Source organism: Macaca fascicularis, chromosome 18 (genome assembly GCF_037993035.2).
Source record: "Macaca fascicularis isolate 582-1 chromosome 18, T2T-MFA8v1.1".
NCBI classification, from domain to species: domain Eukaryota; kingdom Metazoa; phylum Chordata; class Mammalia; order Primates; family Cercopithecidae; genus Macaca; species Macaca fascicularis.
The window spans coordinates 868,418-885,876 of NC_088392.1; the positions used below are offsets into that span (position 1 = coordinate 868,418).

The 17,459-nt window shown below is 44.8% G+C and overlaps 1 protein-coding gene across 5 annotated transcripts in view; it reads right to left on the bottom strand.

The window, feature by feature from the left end:
- Positions 1-10,075: 10,075 nt before the first annotated feature.
- ADNP2 (ADNP homeobox 2) overlaps positions 10,076-17,459 on the bottom strand; it is a 29,669-nt gene continuing 22,285 nt past the window's right edge. For all 5 annotated transcript variants that reach the window (XM_045378171.3, XM_045378173.3, XM_045378172.3 and 2 more), the window contains 2 exons: positions 17,286-17,375; positions 10,076-14,819 (listed from right to left, as the gene is read on the bottom strand). In XM_045378171.3, coding sequence (XP_045234106.2) covers positions 11,640-14,819; positions 17,286-17,375 — 3,270 coding nt within the window. In that variant the 3' untranslated portion in view covers positions 10,076-11,639. The remainder of the gene's footprint in view (positions 14,820-17,285; positions 17,376-17,459) is intronic.

The window sequence follows — 17,459 nt, forward strand, 5'->3', positions numbered from 1 at the left end:
AGCTACTCGGGAGGCTGAGGCAGGAGAATGGCGTAAACCCGGGAGGCGGAGCTTGCAGTGAGCTGAGATCCGGCCACTGCACTCCAGCCTGGGCAACAAAGCGAAACTCCGTCTCAAAAAAAAAAAAAAGATGAGCGCCCCACCCAGTGCCAAACATGCAAAATACATCATCTTAGAAACAATGTTCTGTTGCAACATCAAAAGCATCACACATTTCTCACTGAAACTCGCCTTGTTGAAAGAAGCCTCACCCGCCGTCCGGCCACAGCGCAGTCCCGGCCGCTCTGCTCCCTCGGCCGCCTCGTACCAGGAAGGCGGAGACAGGCCGGACGTCCAGGGGGCCCGGGCCGGGCTGCGGCCGTGAGCTCGGGGTGGCCAAGGCCGCGTGGCTGCCATTATAGACGTTTCCAACACGCTTTAAAACGCACGCACACAGGCACCACAGCGCGGGGCTCCACTCTTCCTGCCGGGCTTCACAAATGACAGAATGAAACACAAAACCCAGCAGGTTTATCGAATTGAATTAATGGTTACTGCTAATTAGCAACTTACACCAACTAGCATTCCACAGGCGAATACTCAGTTTTGCTACTGAAATTACCAAGCGGGCCGGGCGCAGTGCCTCACGCGTGTAGTCCCAGCACTTTGAAAGGCCAAGGCGGGAGGAGCGCCTGAGCCCCAGAGACGGAGGCTACACTGAGCCGAGATCACACACACCACTGCACTCCAGCCTGGGCGACAGACCAACACCCTGTCTCAGAAAAAAAAAATAATGAAATTATCAATAACCAATGCTATTCTTTGCAGAGTTCTTAAAAACAAAGATTCTATTCACAAATGCACAAACTTAATTAATCCTATTTATTACAAATCAAAGCTTTAGACAGGAGTCTTGAAGACTTTCTAACTAGAATTAGAATTGACGAGTTTTGAGGGATGTTAGATAAGGTATGTTTGGTTTATATCTCTAACACTGCTGTAATTTAAATACCAAGATGTAGCAATGAAGTTGCCAAGATGCTTGGATTTTTAATTGGGTCTATTCCAATATCCAGATGCCAACTGAATTCACAGCAGAAAAAAAGCTATTTGATATACTATATTTTCATTTTGGGTTATGATTTTGCCCATTAGCACCTGGCAAGTAAATATTAGAATTTAAATCTCTAGGGCAGTTCATGCTTTTGGCCAACAGCAATGTAACACCAACTCACATAGGGGCTGTAGCGAAAATGGACAAAATCAACAGAAAGGGCTTGGAAGCAATCTAAACAGACTCAAGCCAGCCATACCCCCAGGAGCCCACAGTGATGACAGATGAATCCACCTCAACTCTTCTGGTTCAGCATTAATGACTGATTTCAACAAATTTTAGAAACCTATATATATGAAAGTAGTAATGAAGATCACATTTTACCCAAAATGATGTAGATTCAGAGTAACATGCTTTAATCTCACCCTTTATTCTTAGGTTTAGATTTGTGGTACTCCTCCTAAGGCTACTGAAATAAAGCAGACACACAGGGGCCAACTTGGAAAGATTCAAATGAACTCAATACAAATAAAATCACGAAGGACATAACCAGCTCAGCATTTACTTCAGTGTGTTCAACAGTTGAAGCACCTCATCGTGTAATTTTATTGGGCCGCAAGTTGCCCTTTATATTTCATTAGCATCTTTCTACTACTGGAAATATTATCTAAAGTCAATGCAAACTTTAATAGGAGATAAATGCATGTGGTAATATAACCAGGGAAATCTGGTCCAAGATACTTTACTGCTTTAGGAAAAAAGGTCTGCAGTATTAGCCCTATGTAAAATATTTATACTATTGCTGATAGAGTATGTATACTCTATAATCTTAAATTATATGTGCAAATGTTTTAACAGTGAGAAAACAGAAGCATATAACACTGCCAAATGTAGGTGGCAGCTTAACCTCTAAGTTAACGGATGGTAGATTTCAAATAAAAGCAATCATTCTGGCACGATCTTCCTGGTGGTCCCTTCTGCACATCACTTCTCCCGAGGGCTACCACAGGCAGAAAGACCTTGTCACAGAGATGCAAAGAGAGCAAACTTATCAAGACAGTTACGCTAATCTCCAAAGCCTGAGTTCATATGATCTGGACTTTATATTAGAAAGCAAACAGACATCTAGTCTCGCTCAGGAATATGCTGTTTCCTGAATTCTGAATCTGCCTGTCCAGTCTTTGCCTGCAGCCGCCATGGCAATCCTTCAGGAGAGCAGGGTGTGGCATCCATGAATGTGCAGACCACTGCAGCCGCCATGGCAATCCTTCAGGAGAGCAGGGTGTGGCATCCATGAATGTGCAGACCACTGCAGCCGCCATGGCAATCCTTCAGGAGAGCAGGGTGTGGCATCCATGAATGTGCAGACCACTGCAGCCACCATGGCAATCCTTCAGGAGAGCAGGGTGTGGCATCCATGAATGTGCAGACCACTGCAGCCACCATGGCAATCCTTCAGGAGAGCAGGGTGTGGCATCCATGAATGTGCAGACCACTGCAGCCGCCATGGCAATCCTTCAGGAGAGCAGGGTGTGGCATCCATGAATGTGCAGACCACTGCAGCCACCATGGCAATCCTTCAGGAGAGCAGGGTGTGGCATCCATGAATGTGCAGACCACTGCAGCCACCATGGCAATCCTTCAGGAGAGCAGGGTGTGGCATCGGTGAATGTGCAGACCACTGCAGCCACCATGGCAATCCTTCAGGAGAGCAGGGTGTGGCATCCATGAATGTGCAGACCACTGCAGCCACCATGGCAATCCTTCAGGAGAGCAGGGTGTGGCATCCATGAATGTGCAGACCACTGCAGCCGCCATGGCAATCCTTCAGGAGAGCAGGGTGTGGCATCCATGAATGTGCAGACCACTGCAGCCGCCATGGCAATCCTTCAGGAGAGCAGGGTGTGGCATCCATGAATGTGCAGACCACTGCAGCCGCCATGGCAATCCTTCAGGAGAGCAGGGTGTGGCATCCATGAATGTGCAGACCACTGCAGCCGCCATGGCAATCCTTCAGGAGAGCAGGGTGTGGCATCCATGAATGTGCAGACCACTGCAGCCGCCATGGCAATCCTTCAGGAGAGCAGGGTGTGGCATCCATGAATGTGCAGACCACTGCAGCCGCCATGGCAATCCTTCAGGAGAGCAGGGTGTGGCATCCATGAATGTGCAGACCACTGCAGCCGCCATGGCAATCCTTCAGGAGAGCAGGGTGTGGCATCCATGAATGTGCAGACCACTGCAGCCACCATGGCAATCCTTCAGGAGAGCAGGGTGTGGCATCCATGAATGTGCAGACCACTGCAGCCACCATGGCAATCCTTCAGGAGAGCAGGGTGTGGCATCCATGAATGTGCAGACCACTGCAGCCGCCATGGCAATCCTTCAGGAGAGCAGGGTGTGGCATCCATGAATGTGCAGACCACTGCAGCCGCCATGGCAATCCTTCAGGAGAGCAGGGTGTGGCATCCATGAATGTGCAGACCACTGCAGCCGCCATGGCAATCCTTCAGGAGAGCAGGGTGTGGCATCCATGAATGTGCAGACCACTGCAGCCGCCATGGCAATCCTTCAGGAGAGCAGGGTGTGGCATCCATGAATGTGCAGACCACTGCAGCCGCCATGGCAATCCTTCAGGAGAGCAGGGTGTGGCATCCATGAATGTGCAGACCACTGCAGCCGCCATGGCAATCCTTCAGGAGAGCAGGGTGTGGCATCCATGAATGTGCAGACCACTGCAGCCGCCATGGCAATCCTTCAGGAGAGCAGGGTGTGGCATCCATGAATGTGCAGACCACTGCAGCCGCCATGGCAATCCTTCAGGAGAGCAGGGTGTGGCATCCATGAATGTGCAGACCACTGCAGCCACCATGGCAATCCTTCAGGAGAGCAGGATGTGGCATCCATGAATGTGCAGACCACTGCAGCCACCATGGCAATCCTTCAGGAGAGCAGGGTGTGGCATCCATGAATGTGCAGACCACTGCAGCCGCCATGGCAATCCTTCAGGAGAGCAGGGTGTGGCATCCATGAATGTGCAGACCACTGCAGCCGCCATGGCAATCCTTCAGGAGAGCAGGGTGTGGCATCCATGAATGTGCAGACCACTGCAGCCGCCATGGCAATCCTTCAGGAGAGCAGGGTGTGGCATCCATGAATGTGCAGACCACTGCAGCCGCCATGGCAATCCTTCAGGAGAGCAGGGTGTGGCATCCATGAATGTGCAGACCACTGCAGCCGCCATGGCAATCCTTCAGGAGAGCAGGGTGTGGCATCCATGAATGTGCAGACCACTGCAGCCGCCATGGCAATCCTTCAGGAGAGCAGGGTGTGGCATCCATGAATGTGCAGACCACTGCAGCCGCCATGGCAATCCTTCAGGAGAGCAGGGTGTGGCATCCATGAATGTGCAGACCACTGCAGCCACCATGGCAATCCTTCAGGAGAGCAGGGTGTGGCATCCATGAATGTGCAGACCACTGCAGCCGCCATGGCAATCCTTCAGGAGAGCAGGGTGTGGCATCCATGAATGTGCAGACCACTGCAGCCGCCATGGCAATCCTTCAGGAGAGCAGGGTGTGGCATCAATGAATGTGCAGACCACTGCAGCCACCATGGCAATCCTTCAGGAGAGCAGGGTGTGGCATCAATGAATCTGCAGACCACTGCAGCCGCCATGGCAATCCTTCAGGAGAGCAGGGTGTGGCATCCATGAATGTGCAGACCACTGCAGGTAAGCAGCTTGCTAATTAACTGTTCAGGAAATGGCAAAGATCCAGCCTCCACATCTAGCACATGGAAAATAAACATGATTATTCCGAAAACATCTTCCTACTGCTCCCACCCCCACCTTTTTGTAAACGGAGAAGCAGACACAAGGGAGCAAGAACTTGGCGTGGGTTCTCAGATGCAGAAGCAGCTTATGTAGTCACAGAACTTCTTTAGTGTTGAGAAATTAGATTGAGGATATTGTTACATTATACCAAGTCCTTCAAACATTATGGATAAGTATTTTGACCCTGAAAACTAGAAGTTTCATTTAGACAAAACCACGTGCATTCTAAAAATGTTTTTAAGGATTTCTAAGTAGGACTCAGATAAGAACTGACAGACATGGTGATGTCCCTGGACAGTCTAACTTTATTACTAAACAGATTTCATACTGAACTTTTTCAAAAGATACTGAACTGAAACCATGTTTAGCATCTTAGTAGTAACACATCTATTTTTAGTATCTCAACTTTTACCCTAATTTATCAAACCAGTTAAACATGGAATATTATATCAAAGCAAAAAACAAAACAAAACAAAACAAAACCCCGATGCTATAAATAGCTAGGAAATGGCTAGAAAATGTACAGCACTGTGTGCTGATATATATGTATTCTGCTCACTTCTCAATCAGGAGCTTATTAGACAAAGATGACCACTACTACCACCTATGAATAAAAAATGAAGTCAGAAGTGAAGTCGTTTGAGACCAGGAAGTGGGGGTATAGAGAAGCACTGTAAATGCAATGTGTAGAGAGAAGCACTGTAAATGCAATGTGCAGTTCTGGATGAGGTTATCAATTTTCTAACAACATGTGAGACATAACCAGAAGAGTGCCAGCCTTAGAACCAACACAATTAGACAGAACCAGAAGAGTGCCAGCCGTAGAACCAACACAATTAGACACACAAGCTGCTTCATCCCAAAGGGGTCGTGGGGCTGGAATAGGAGCAGGGGACAGAGCAGGGCTGAATTTGGGATTCCCAAGCGCATTCCAAAAACCCTTGCCCTCCCCTTCAATTCTGTCCTCTCCTTTCACGTAGTCTTATTGATCTATTTAATCATTTGAAAGCACATACAAAACCTGGAAAAATGTTTGAATAGCCAAAAATGACCTTCCCTAAAAAATCCCTAATCTCTTTAAAATGACCTCTTATAAATTCCCAGTTATTTCCTGAAGTTGTTTTCCACAATATAATAACAAACGGTGGATGAATCTCCCATCCTTTTTAGGACCAAAGATCCCTTTCCCTATTGTAATGAGGCCTCCAATCTGGGCCTACACAGGGACTCTTTCAAGCATTTGTAGCTTATGAGAGTCCAAATTTGGGATCCTAAATATGTATATGTGATGTTTGGAGTGTGAATTGTTTTTATTTTCAACAAACTGTCTTGTGTGGTTTTCATACATTCAGTCTTCCCATTCTAAACAAGCTGCTTGGTAGGAGGCCAGGAAGTGCAACGAATGAATCTATCTGTGACTCTCACAGGATGTTTTTATGAATTTTATGACTCTTTCAAGATATACATACATCTAACAGAGAAAGATTACCGTCAGAAAAACCACTGAACCACTAAAGCCTTATGATTCATTGCTTATGTTCTATTTTTCTAGTGTACTTTGAGGTGAATGGCAAATTATTTAACATTAAACTTTCCATATCATGGGTTCAAAACTGTAGGAAACTACACAATCTCTGGAAAAATAAATACACTGATTCATTGCAATTAATTCTGAATTTGTATTTGAAAGTATGACCTCACAATCTTAGTCTGCACACAGCAAACATGTCTACGTGGCTGCCAAACTTTAGTTTATACTTTAAATATCTTCCACAGGCTCTGGCATTTAATCTACTTTATACGGTGGCCCTCCTGGACAGCAGTCCCCATATTAATAAGCATAGGTCTTTGAAGTTGGTAGTGTAAGTACATTCTTATTTTAACTCTCTATTATGAAAAAATCTGATAATATTCTAGACTTTAACATTTTTCCAACTTTCTAGGTCACATATTTACACTTTTTAGCCAAGGAAGTTCATGGATCATAAATTAAGAAACTCCTAAGTTTAGGATCTGAAGAAAGTGAAGTGCTGGGTACCGTTCTAAGTAGTGTATTCTTAGGCATATTCACAAAACATGAAAATAGCTTCCCTACATAACCTCTATATTGCTAAAATGATATTTAAACTTGTAGTTAATATTAAAGACTTAGTAATTAGGACAAACGATCAAAAATCAGAATTCTAAAGCTGTGATGTAGTATCTGCACAACAGAAAGTCGAAACTGCAGAAGCCTAAATTAGCAGGTGTGCTACAAAGTAAACCCTTATAATCAGAAACATTTAACATTTACTTTCACCACCTATGAAAAGAAATTAGCTTGAAGAAATTGGACACATAATAACCATAAGAGAAATTTCCAGCAGTACTTTATAGATGGCAATTTTGTTCCTTAGTTCATGAAAATTCAGCAGAGAGAGAATCTAAACAGCAAAACTGTATGCATTTTTTATTGTTTTCACTAACTCAGGACTATCATTCTTCGTCACTAATATATTGTCACTATCAAATTTAATATCAAATTTAACATGCAAAATGTTTAGAATGGCACCTTGCACATAGGAACTGCTCTGGTAACCATATCTATTATTGTTATTATAGTGTTGACAGCACTGCCAGAAAAAGGATGTCTAGGATCAGGATGCCCTATTCACCCTGATACCCAAAGGGCAATATACAGGTCTAACAATAATATTGCACCACTGCTAAGCAACATGTCTTCCTGGGCAAACTGAAATTGAGTGGAGGGACGAGCTTGTCCCTCTGCCTAAGAGGTTCCTTTTTAGCACTAAAGTCCAGAGAAATCACACAAGTTGTTAGCAAACTGGGACAGCTAGCCAACTCTGCCTCTGAGCTCCCGTTTCTTCCTCTGTAAAATACAGACAACTTAATACCTATAGGGTTACTGTGAGATTTAAATGGGATAATACATGTTAGAAGCCACTCAGCTATCACTCTGGCACTGTCCACCCTCACAGGCCTCCACCTCAGGCAAGTCATCTACTTCCATGCCTCAATTTCCTCAGGTGTGACAGGGGTGACTACCACCCACTCTGTGGGACTAAATGTGAGAACACATGCCGATGGCCATGCCACAGGCACAGCAGGCAGCAAGGATGACTGTCATCAGGTATGCAGCCCCCTTCCTAGCAATATCAAGCAGTTAGTGCATGTGTGCTATTTTCTAAAAAGACCTTGAAAACTAGGACAGTTCTGGGGCTAAGTTTTCTTAATTAGTGTTTAATTAACTGCTGCTTTCTTTAATGAATCTAAGAAACTGCACACAACAGTCATCAGACTAAAATAGCTGCTAAAAAAGGGTAACAGAAGCCCAGGCTGGTGGCTCATGCCTGTAATCCCAGCACTTTGGGAGGCTGGGAGGTGGCAGCATGGCTTGAGGCCAAGAGTTCAAGTCCAGCCTGGGCAACACAGCAAAGCCCCATCACTACAAAAACTGTTTAAAATAATCTGGGCATGGTGGGTAGGCACCTCAGCTACTTAGGAAGCTGAGGCAAGTGGACAGCTTGAGCCCAGGAGTTCGAGACTGCAGGGAGCTCTGATCACACCACTGTATCCCAGCACAGGCACCAGTGCAAGATTCTGTCTACAATAAACAATTTTAGGCCAGGCGTGGTGGCTCACGCCTATAATCCCCACACGTTGGGAGGCTTGGGAGGCCTAGGCAGGCATATCATGAGGTCAGGAGTTAATGACCAGCCTGGCCAACATGGTGAAACCCCGTCTCTACAAAAATACAAAAATTAGCCGGGCGTGGTGGCATGCGCCTATAATCCTAGCTACTCGGGAGGCTGAGGGGGAAGAATCGCTTGAACCCAGGAGGCAGAGGCTGCAGTGAGCCGAGATCGTGCCATTGCACTCCAGCCTGGGCAAAAAAGCGAGACTCTGTCTCAAAAAAAAAAAAAAAAAAAAAAAAAAAAGTATGAAAAGAGCAACAAAATTCAGAGAAGCTAAAATAGTAGGCTATATTTAAATGTGTTTTACCTGAATAGATTTCAAGTGTGTAGTATTTTTTTTTTTTTTTTTTTTGAGACGGAGTCTCGCTCTGTCGCCCAGGCTGGAGTGCAGTGGCCGGATCTCAGCTCACTGCAAGCTCCGCCTCCCGGGTTTACGCCATTCTCCTGCCTCAGCCTCCCAAGTAGCTGGGACTACAGGCGCCCGCCACCTCGCCCGGCTAGTTTTTTGTATTTTTAGTAGAGACGGGGTTTCACCATGTTAGCCAGGATGGTCTCGATCTCCTGACCTTGTGATCCGCCCGTCTCGGCCTCCCAAAGTGCTGGGATTACAGGCTTGAGCCACCGCGCCCGGCCTCAAGTGTGTAGTATTTTTAAAGCTGCTGCTACATAGGTAGATTAAATATTTTAAAGTACACAACTTTTTGTATTGAAAAAACTCCTTCCTTCTAAATTTAATAAGTTTAAACTTTGTTCACAACTATTAATGTTATTTTTCATTTTTAAACAAATTTCTTACATTTGCAAGAACTCCCACATATGCTTTTTGAAGCTCAGCTTCTATCAAATTTTAATCTCTAATCCTAAAAAATTAGTAACCAGTAACTAGCATAACATTAAAGACTCAGCATGAACAGTTCTACCACAGCTAACTGCACCAAGAAATCAGAGCTCTTTTACCAGGATTCTGACAAGGAGATTCTGCTCTGCCAGGGACACCTGGCAATGACAGTTTTGGTGGCCACAATGGGGAGCAGGTAGGGACATGCGTGCTACTAGTGTCTAATGACACTGCTCAACATCCTACAGTGACAGAATAGCCACCCACCACAAAGAATTACCTGACCCAAAATGTCAGCAGTGCTGAGGCTGGGAAACCCTAACGTACATGACAAAAGAAAGGTGAGGATTAAACCACGGCAGACAGCAGCTGCCTCCTCATCAGCACCTCCTCCACACTGACCCTGAACGACAGCCTCAGCGAAGGAAACTTCACAGCACCGACACCCCAGTTACCTTCTTTGGCACTTTCCGGGCTACCAGTATAGAATCATCAGGAATCTCTAGTCACACCTATTTTGTGACCTCAGTAATTAGGCCTTTTGGATTATGTTCTTATTTTCACACAAATGACGAGTAAGGTTTTTCAAAAAATAAATGTGGTATCTATTCCCATACTGAGGTTATTCCTATGATTCGCAATGTTTTAACTTTTAAAAGAATTAAACAGTTCTATTTACAGCAGTGTAACAAATTTTAATTCAAAATAGACACTCTGAAAACAATAGGTAAAAAAAAAAAATAAAGTTTAACAAGCTCTCTTTGAATTTACAACAGAGTACACCAACAATCACAAACCAGTTTCACAACTGCCTCAAATATGCACATTATAGCAATTACATGCAAGTATTATATTTTTTAAAATCCACATAGTAACATTGTATCTCTTAGAGGCTGTCACATCCTCCAAATATTTCTACCTAAAGATAGAGTGAACAGGCTCCTCTGCTGTGTACCACCAGAAATATGACTCACCACCTCAACTGGCTGGTCTCCATGACTGGTTCTGGTGCTTTAAGTTTTTTTTAATATCATGTGGGGAAAAAAACGAGGTTTAACATCCACAGGACAGTGACAACAATGGAGATTCTTTAACAACATGCCATCCCATCCACCCGGAAACAGCTTCCAGCCGAAACCAGCTAGAGAAAAGCCCATTTCCCCACTAAACATGACCTTCAGAAAATGTGGTCAAAGACTTACTGTACCAACCATGGAGACTTAAATCTCAGTCTGCAAACTTCACCGTGTCCCCTGAAAACCTGTGCTGAAATTTAAGTTAGTATCCACACTCAGGGGCAATAATTTTATTCCTGAGTATCATAGTCCTTCCCTTTCACTAGTTTATGAGTAGTTAGGTTAGGAGAAGAGTTTTGGGGTGCATTTTTTCAATGTTTATTCTAAAGGCACTAAAAATTTATTGTTTTACCTCTGAATGGAGAAATGACTTAGCATATCAAAAGAAAGGGAAAATCTACACTGAAAAATATTTCTGCATCTACAGAATAAATTTATTTGTAAAATAACTCTTGATTTATGAGCTACATACCAGCATACCAGATGTCAGATTCAGTCTACTTTTAACAAATAAAAACATTTGATTTTCTATGAGTTATGGGTTTAAAAAAAAAAAAAAAAAAAAAAGCCATTAGGACAAACCTAAAAAAATGCAGATCAAAATTATAATCTATAAGCAAAGATCTAAGATCTTACAAATAAATCAGCGTAAGTTAATGCACTGCATCCTCAAGGAGCCTTATACATACATCACAGGGATTTGTACCCACATCTCTGAACACTCACTGTACCATCCGCTGCTGCAGGGAAAGCTGAAGGAAATCGATGCTTCCTCTCGCAGTTAAATCAAGTATTCTGAAAAAGGCTGAAATGTCCTTAAACGAAAAAGCAAATTATTTATAGATTTCAGTTTCTTACCATACGATACTGACACTACTGGGAAAACAAGGCGTGCATGAAATATCAAAAGATTTCATTTACATGACAGAGAAAAAAACCTGAAAACAATTGTTACAAATCAAACTGCAGGAAACAATAGATGTGAAATAACTACTGGCTTCCTGGTAACAGGGGTCTCTCCAGCACCTGAAGTAACTCTGCAGAGCAGCACAGCGACCACTGAGGTGGATTCACCAACACAGTGAGGAAAACACTGTGAAATTTCAACCGAAAAAATCTATCTACTACTTTAGAGTTACTTTTTTTTTCTTTTTTACAAGTTTTATGGTTCATATTCAAAGTTCAATCTATGTTTCACATTTTTAAGTTCAGACATATCAAAGCCTAAAAGTACAGAAGGCTTGTGATTTTTTATTGCTTTCATGCAAATATACCTTCTTTTTCCAAAAAATGAAGCCACATCAATTTTCCACACCCAAAAGAGTGAGGATAACAATTCTATTTCCTTTTTACTAGGATATGGTTTCTTATGGAAATAATCTTTAAGAAACTGCTTCTTTTCTTCGTAAGAGCGGCCTTCGTATTTTTTAGGATCTAATGCTAAAATCTGAAGAGCCTCATCCTTGACAATAGGTCCCTCTGTTCTGCTTTCATTCCTTTGTCTTTTAAAAGGCACAACACTTGTAACCTTTTCCGGACCTGGGGCTGCATCGGCATTCAGGATGGGAGGCTGCTCCTCCCCACGCCGCTGGTCTTCGGCCCCTAAGTGGCCATCAGGCAGCTTTCTCTTAACAGAAAAACTGGAATCATGTATCACTTCACCGTTGACTAAAAGCAGTTCACTGTTCTGAATAAAATCTGGCTGGACTTGTAGGTCTGAGCTGCTGTCCTTAGGAGCACTCCTGCAGCGCACCAAATGGACAGCGATGGCAGCCAAGGTCATGTTTCCAGTGTAGACCCCACAGCAGTGGATGCACTTGAAGGCGGGAGACTTCAGGACCGTGTGGACTGTGGGCATGATGTGGTGCCTCTCCTTCAAATGCAGCTCGTAGGCCTCCGTTGTCACAAAGGGGCCAAAGCAAAAGGGGCAGGTGGACACTCGCTTGCCAGTGCTCCCAGGGGTGCCCTCAGCCTGAGGCCTCACCTTCACGTACACAGGCACCAGTGACTTGGAGTGTATCCCAGCCAGGATTGCCAAGTAGACTTCCCGCTCCCCAAGCTTCTCCTTTGGCAATATGGTAATGAAATCAAGGTGGGGAAAGAGCAGGTTGCCATTGGCATCGACATCTAATTGAAAACCTCTGTTGCTATAATCCATAGGCAACTTCTTCTTCCCCAGGTGCCTGTTCCTGCTGTGCTCTGAAAGACCTTTGATATCATGGAAGGTGCATGGACAGAACAAGCACCCCAAGCCATGCATCAGCAAGTGGTGTATAAGCTCCTCCTCAGAGACCAAGCATTTACAAGACAGACATCGCACCGTTTTCTCCCTCATCCACTTTAGAAATGGTGCGCACGCTGCCAGTTTTTCAGGCTCAAGTTTCTCGCCAGACTTGGATTCGCTGTGCTTATGTGCTACCTCCATGTGCACCTGGTAGACGTTGGACGGAAAGAGCTCATTGCAGACAGGGCAGGTCTTCCACTGCTTGGCCTGTCTGAGCACCTGGCTTGTGTCTGCTGCAGGGGCGGCGGCCTGAACAAACACGCTCTGAGCAGCATTCACCAGCACTGGAGGAGACGGCATGCCGGGCATGGAGCCGGCCATCGGTGCAGCTGCACCTGACGGTAGGAGCTGGATGGGCATCTGGGGTGGAGCGACAGTCGCAAGGCCTCCGGGGGGAACCGGCAGAGTGACAGACACGGGGGCCAGCGTGTAGGTCGGAATCCCATTCACTTGTTTCCCTGTAGGGATGAGCTGTCTGAGAATAGAGCCTGATGTTAGGAAGGTGGTGTTCTGCGAAGCACCAGGTCTCACTGGCTGGTTCACAGGCAGAATGTTGGTGCCCACAGTCTGGTTGAGTTGCAGGACCCCAGGCCTCACTGGCTGGCCCACAGGAAGAACTCCCGACACAACAGGCTGACTAAGCTGCAGAACCCCAGAATTCACACCCTGGTTTACAGGCACAACAGCCGAGGAGGAGACTGTCTGGCTGGGAGAAAGCAGCCCAGATGGGACCACCTGGCCTGCAGGGAGAACCCTCAGTGGGGCTGTCTGGCCAGGGGGAAGAACCCGTGACGGAGCTGTCTGGCCCACGGGGAGAACCCCTGACTGGACCATCTGGCCAGTAGGAAGAACCCCAGAGGTGGCTGTTTGCCCAGGGATAACCCCTGCAGGAGTCATCTGGCCTGCAGGAAGGACTCCAGACGGGACTGCCCGACTCACAGAAAGCACCCCTGGCGAGACAGCCTGCAGGACCCCGGGGGTGACAGAGGAACTCACAGGAAGAACCCCAGGCCCAACAGGTCTGTTTATGGGTCCCACAGGCTGGGTGAGGGGTAAAACCCCAGGGCGGACAGTCTGATTTATGGGGAGGACACTAGTTCCAACAGACTTATTGACAGGTCCGACCGGCTGACTCAAGGGCAACACAGGAGGATTCACAGACTGATGAAGTGGGACCCCATGAGAAAGAAAGACGGGCTGAGGTGCTGGGGGCTGCAGGGTGAGGCTGTTCTGGCCCACGGGCAGAGGGCTGGAGACCAGAGTCATGTGGGATTGGCCAGCAGCAGGCGGGGAATGAGTGAGGCTTCCAGGGGCACCCTGGGCCACAGTCACTGGTTGTCCTGCGGCTGGGCTCGGACTGTTCTGTGGCAAAGCAAGATGGAAGCAAGGAGGCGGCGCTGGAGCGCTTGGAGCACTGCCGTTTGCTGGTGCAGCCAAATGTGCCGCTGGTTTTGGAGCAATGTGCGTTTGCTTCAAGAGTCCAGTCCTCTTAATATGTTCTGAAATCACAGATCTAAGCTTATTCTCCAAATCTCTGTGTATGTCTGATGTCAAAATGTGATACATTAATGCATCCTGGCTGCTGGCATTGGCGTTGCACTTTTTACAGAAATATTTGTCAGGTGGTGGGATCTTCTCTATAGAAAAAGTATCGTTAGTTTTCGGTTGTTCATCCATTTCCTCAGTTCGCAGGCCAAAGTAGGAGTTAATTAAGTAGTGAAAATGGGCTACCAGCACATGCTTCTTCATGCTGTAGTACAAAGTGTTTGAAAAGTTACATTTTAGACATGTGAAACTTATCACATCACTCCTAGATGATTTAGTTTCACCTAAAATATTCACTGTGTAGTTCTGAACTTTCCGGACAGGCGCATGGAACATTCTGAAGTGCCTTCCCACAACTTTGGGCTGAGATGCAAATACACAGTTTGGGCAAGGGATCACCAGCTCTTGGTCAATTTCATCTTCATGATAACGATGTAAATGATTTTTGAATGAAGTAAGCACCTTTGTAGAGTATTTACAGAGGCCACAACAGTATGGCTTTGTTCGGTATCTCTGTTAAAAGAAAAGAAAGCCTTAAGCAAAGTTGAATAAACTGTCAGATGCTAACCTTCCACAGTCCCTGAGGACTTGACCCCTTTTCTCTTAATGTGCTAGGCATTTAACCTGACTTAGTGTTTTCTAACCCAGGGGTTGGTAAGCTTTTTCTGTGAAGGGCCTGAGAATGCTTATGTTAGGATTGTGGCCCATACAGTACAGTCTCTGTGGCAACTCCTCAGCACTGCCATTGTTGTACAAAAGTCCCCAAAATAATGTGTAATTTATGTTCCAATAAAACTTTTATTTACAAACACCAACTTGAATTTCATATACTTTTCACATGTCACAAAATAGTATTGTCATTTTTTTCTTAAGCATTTAAAAGCCTAACAACTGTTCCTAGCTCATGGGTCGTGGCTAATTCATACACATCTAGGATTTGGCTCACACTCACGATTTGCTGACCCTTGTTCTAAGTCATCCACTAAAACCACAAATACAATTACTTAGTCCTGTACTTTGAATTATTAACAGCATCAATTTTAAAAGCTTCATTAATTTTCTACAAGAGAAAGTATTTTCTCCCCCTCATCCCATTTCTCTTAATTCCAATGTTATTTTTGCTCCAAATTCTAAAACCTCTGGAATTTATCCACAACTAACCGAACTTTCAAACTGTTTTACTATCTTTCTACTTCCCCTATTTCTAGAGAAGGTAGGAGTCAAATGGACAGTGTCTGGCCCATGCAAGTACCCAATAAACTATCTGATAAATAGTAAAGAAAGTGCAACTAAGCCTAAACTCACACTATGGATGACCCTAACATAAGGATAAGGCCACAGAACGCAACACTGACCATATGGAATTTCTATTTAAGGCACGTTTTGGGGAACTTAACAAGTTCGGGGCCTAAAAACACATTCATACAACAGGGTGCACTCTGTTCTAACATCCAGTAAGACTTGCTGGTTTGCAATAACTTGAGAGCACACTGAAATCTCTGGTCTCATGACAGAGTCTTGAGAACCCAGAGCTGATGAACCACAAAACACCCGCTCCCCAGTTCCACAAACAAGGAAGCCAAGACCTAGCTTCATTTAAAGCCCCCGAGCTCACTGTGGCACTATCACAGTGATCAAGGGTTAATTCTCATCCTTTCCTAAATCTGTGTGCTCATTATCACTCACACACACACACTTCCATTCTTCAGGTTTTTTTTTTTTTTTTTGGACAGAGTCTCACTCTGTCACTCAGGCTGGAGCACAGTGGCGTCATCTCAGCTCACTGCAACCTATACCTCCCCGGTTCAAGCAATTCTCCTGCCTCAGCCTCCTGAGTAACTGGAGTTACATTATAAGATATTTTAAGAATTCAGATGAGAAAAATCAATGAGGCTTAAGATTCATGAAGTCAAGATCTGCTAAATGAGGCATCCTGTAGTAGCCACAAGCTGTGCTCAGGTGAAGGACAACTAAAGCACAGTGGTTTCAAGGAATCTTGCATCTCATGGTAGAGAGGAGAGTGTCGGGTCACAGACTGAAAAACGGCACTCAAAGAAAGTGGGCTAATAAAACTTATCTTTACAGAAAATTCTGACAAAGCACAGCCTGAGCAACACAGTGAGACCCCACCTCTACAAAAAATAAAAATAAAAATAAATTAGCCGGGCATGGTGGCATGCACCTGTGGTCTCAGCTACTCAGGAGGTTGAAGGGGAAGGACACTTTGAACCAATGAGGTCAAGGCTGCAGTGAGCTAAGATTACGTCACTGGACTCCAGCCCAGGCAACAGTGACACCCTGTCCCCCAAAAAATAATAAAAATAAAAAAAATTCTGACAACGACTAAATTACTGAAATATGTTAAAGCCCAAATTCCCAAGGCCAGCGTGACTTTGACAACAGAAGCTGGTGAGAGGGTACAGCCAAGTCAAGTCTGGGATGAGCTGAGTTTGATACCGAAGAAGGTGCTAACAACTGGTGGCAGAAAAGGTGTCCCAGAAAACACTTTGATGAGAATTCAGCAGTATGGCTCATGTTTTAGCCTGAATTTGCTTAAAAGTTTGAGGTTTCTAATTACTTAAAATGTTCCTTGATTCAGAGTCTACATTTTTATTTCAGTTTCTGAAACCAAGATGTACATTCACGGTATGCACTTAATGCAGTGGCATTTTGTTTTACTCAGAACAATTATTAAATCAAATGTCCTTCTTACAGCAATGACATCTTATAATCAAGGACAAACAATAGTTTCACTGCATCACTGTATCAACTCTGCACACAGAAAACTCTCAGAGCATCAGTAACCCTGCCTCACCACACACTATACTTGGTTTCTTGCCACTTCTCTGAAAGGTTGCATTATCCCTCCTCCCCATTCACTCACCAGCAACCCCAATACATGTGATGTTCTTTAGACCACATTTACATTCATTCCTCACTTTTGAGGAAACATGAAAAACAAATACAAAAAATACATACCACTTTCTTTCCAGAAGGTTCCCAGAGAGAAACATCTCCCCACGATGTGTTATGAAAGTATTTCTCTCCCGGATCAAAGCTTTTAAGGTCCTTTTAAAAAGGGAGAAAAAAAGAGAAAGAACAATATGTAAATTCGGAAGATAAAGAAATATTTAATTACAACCTGATGAGATT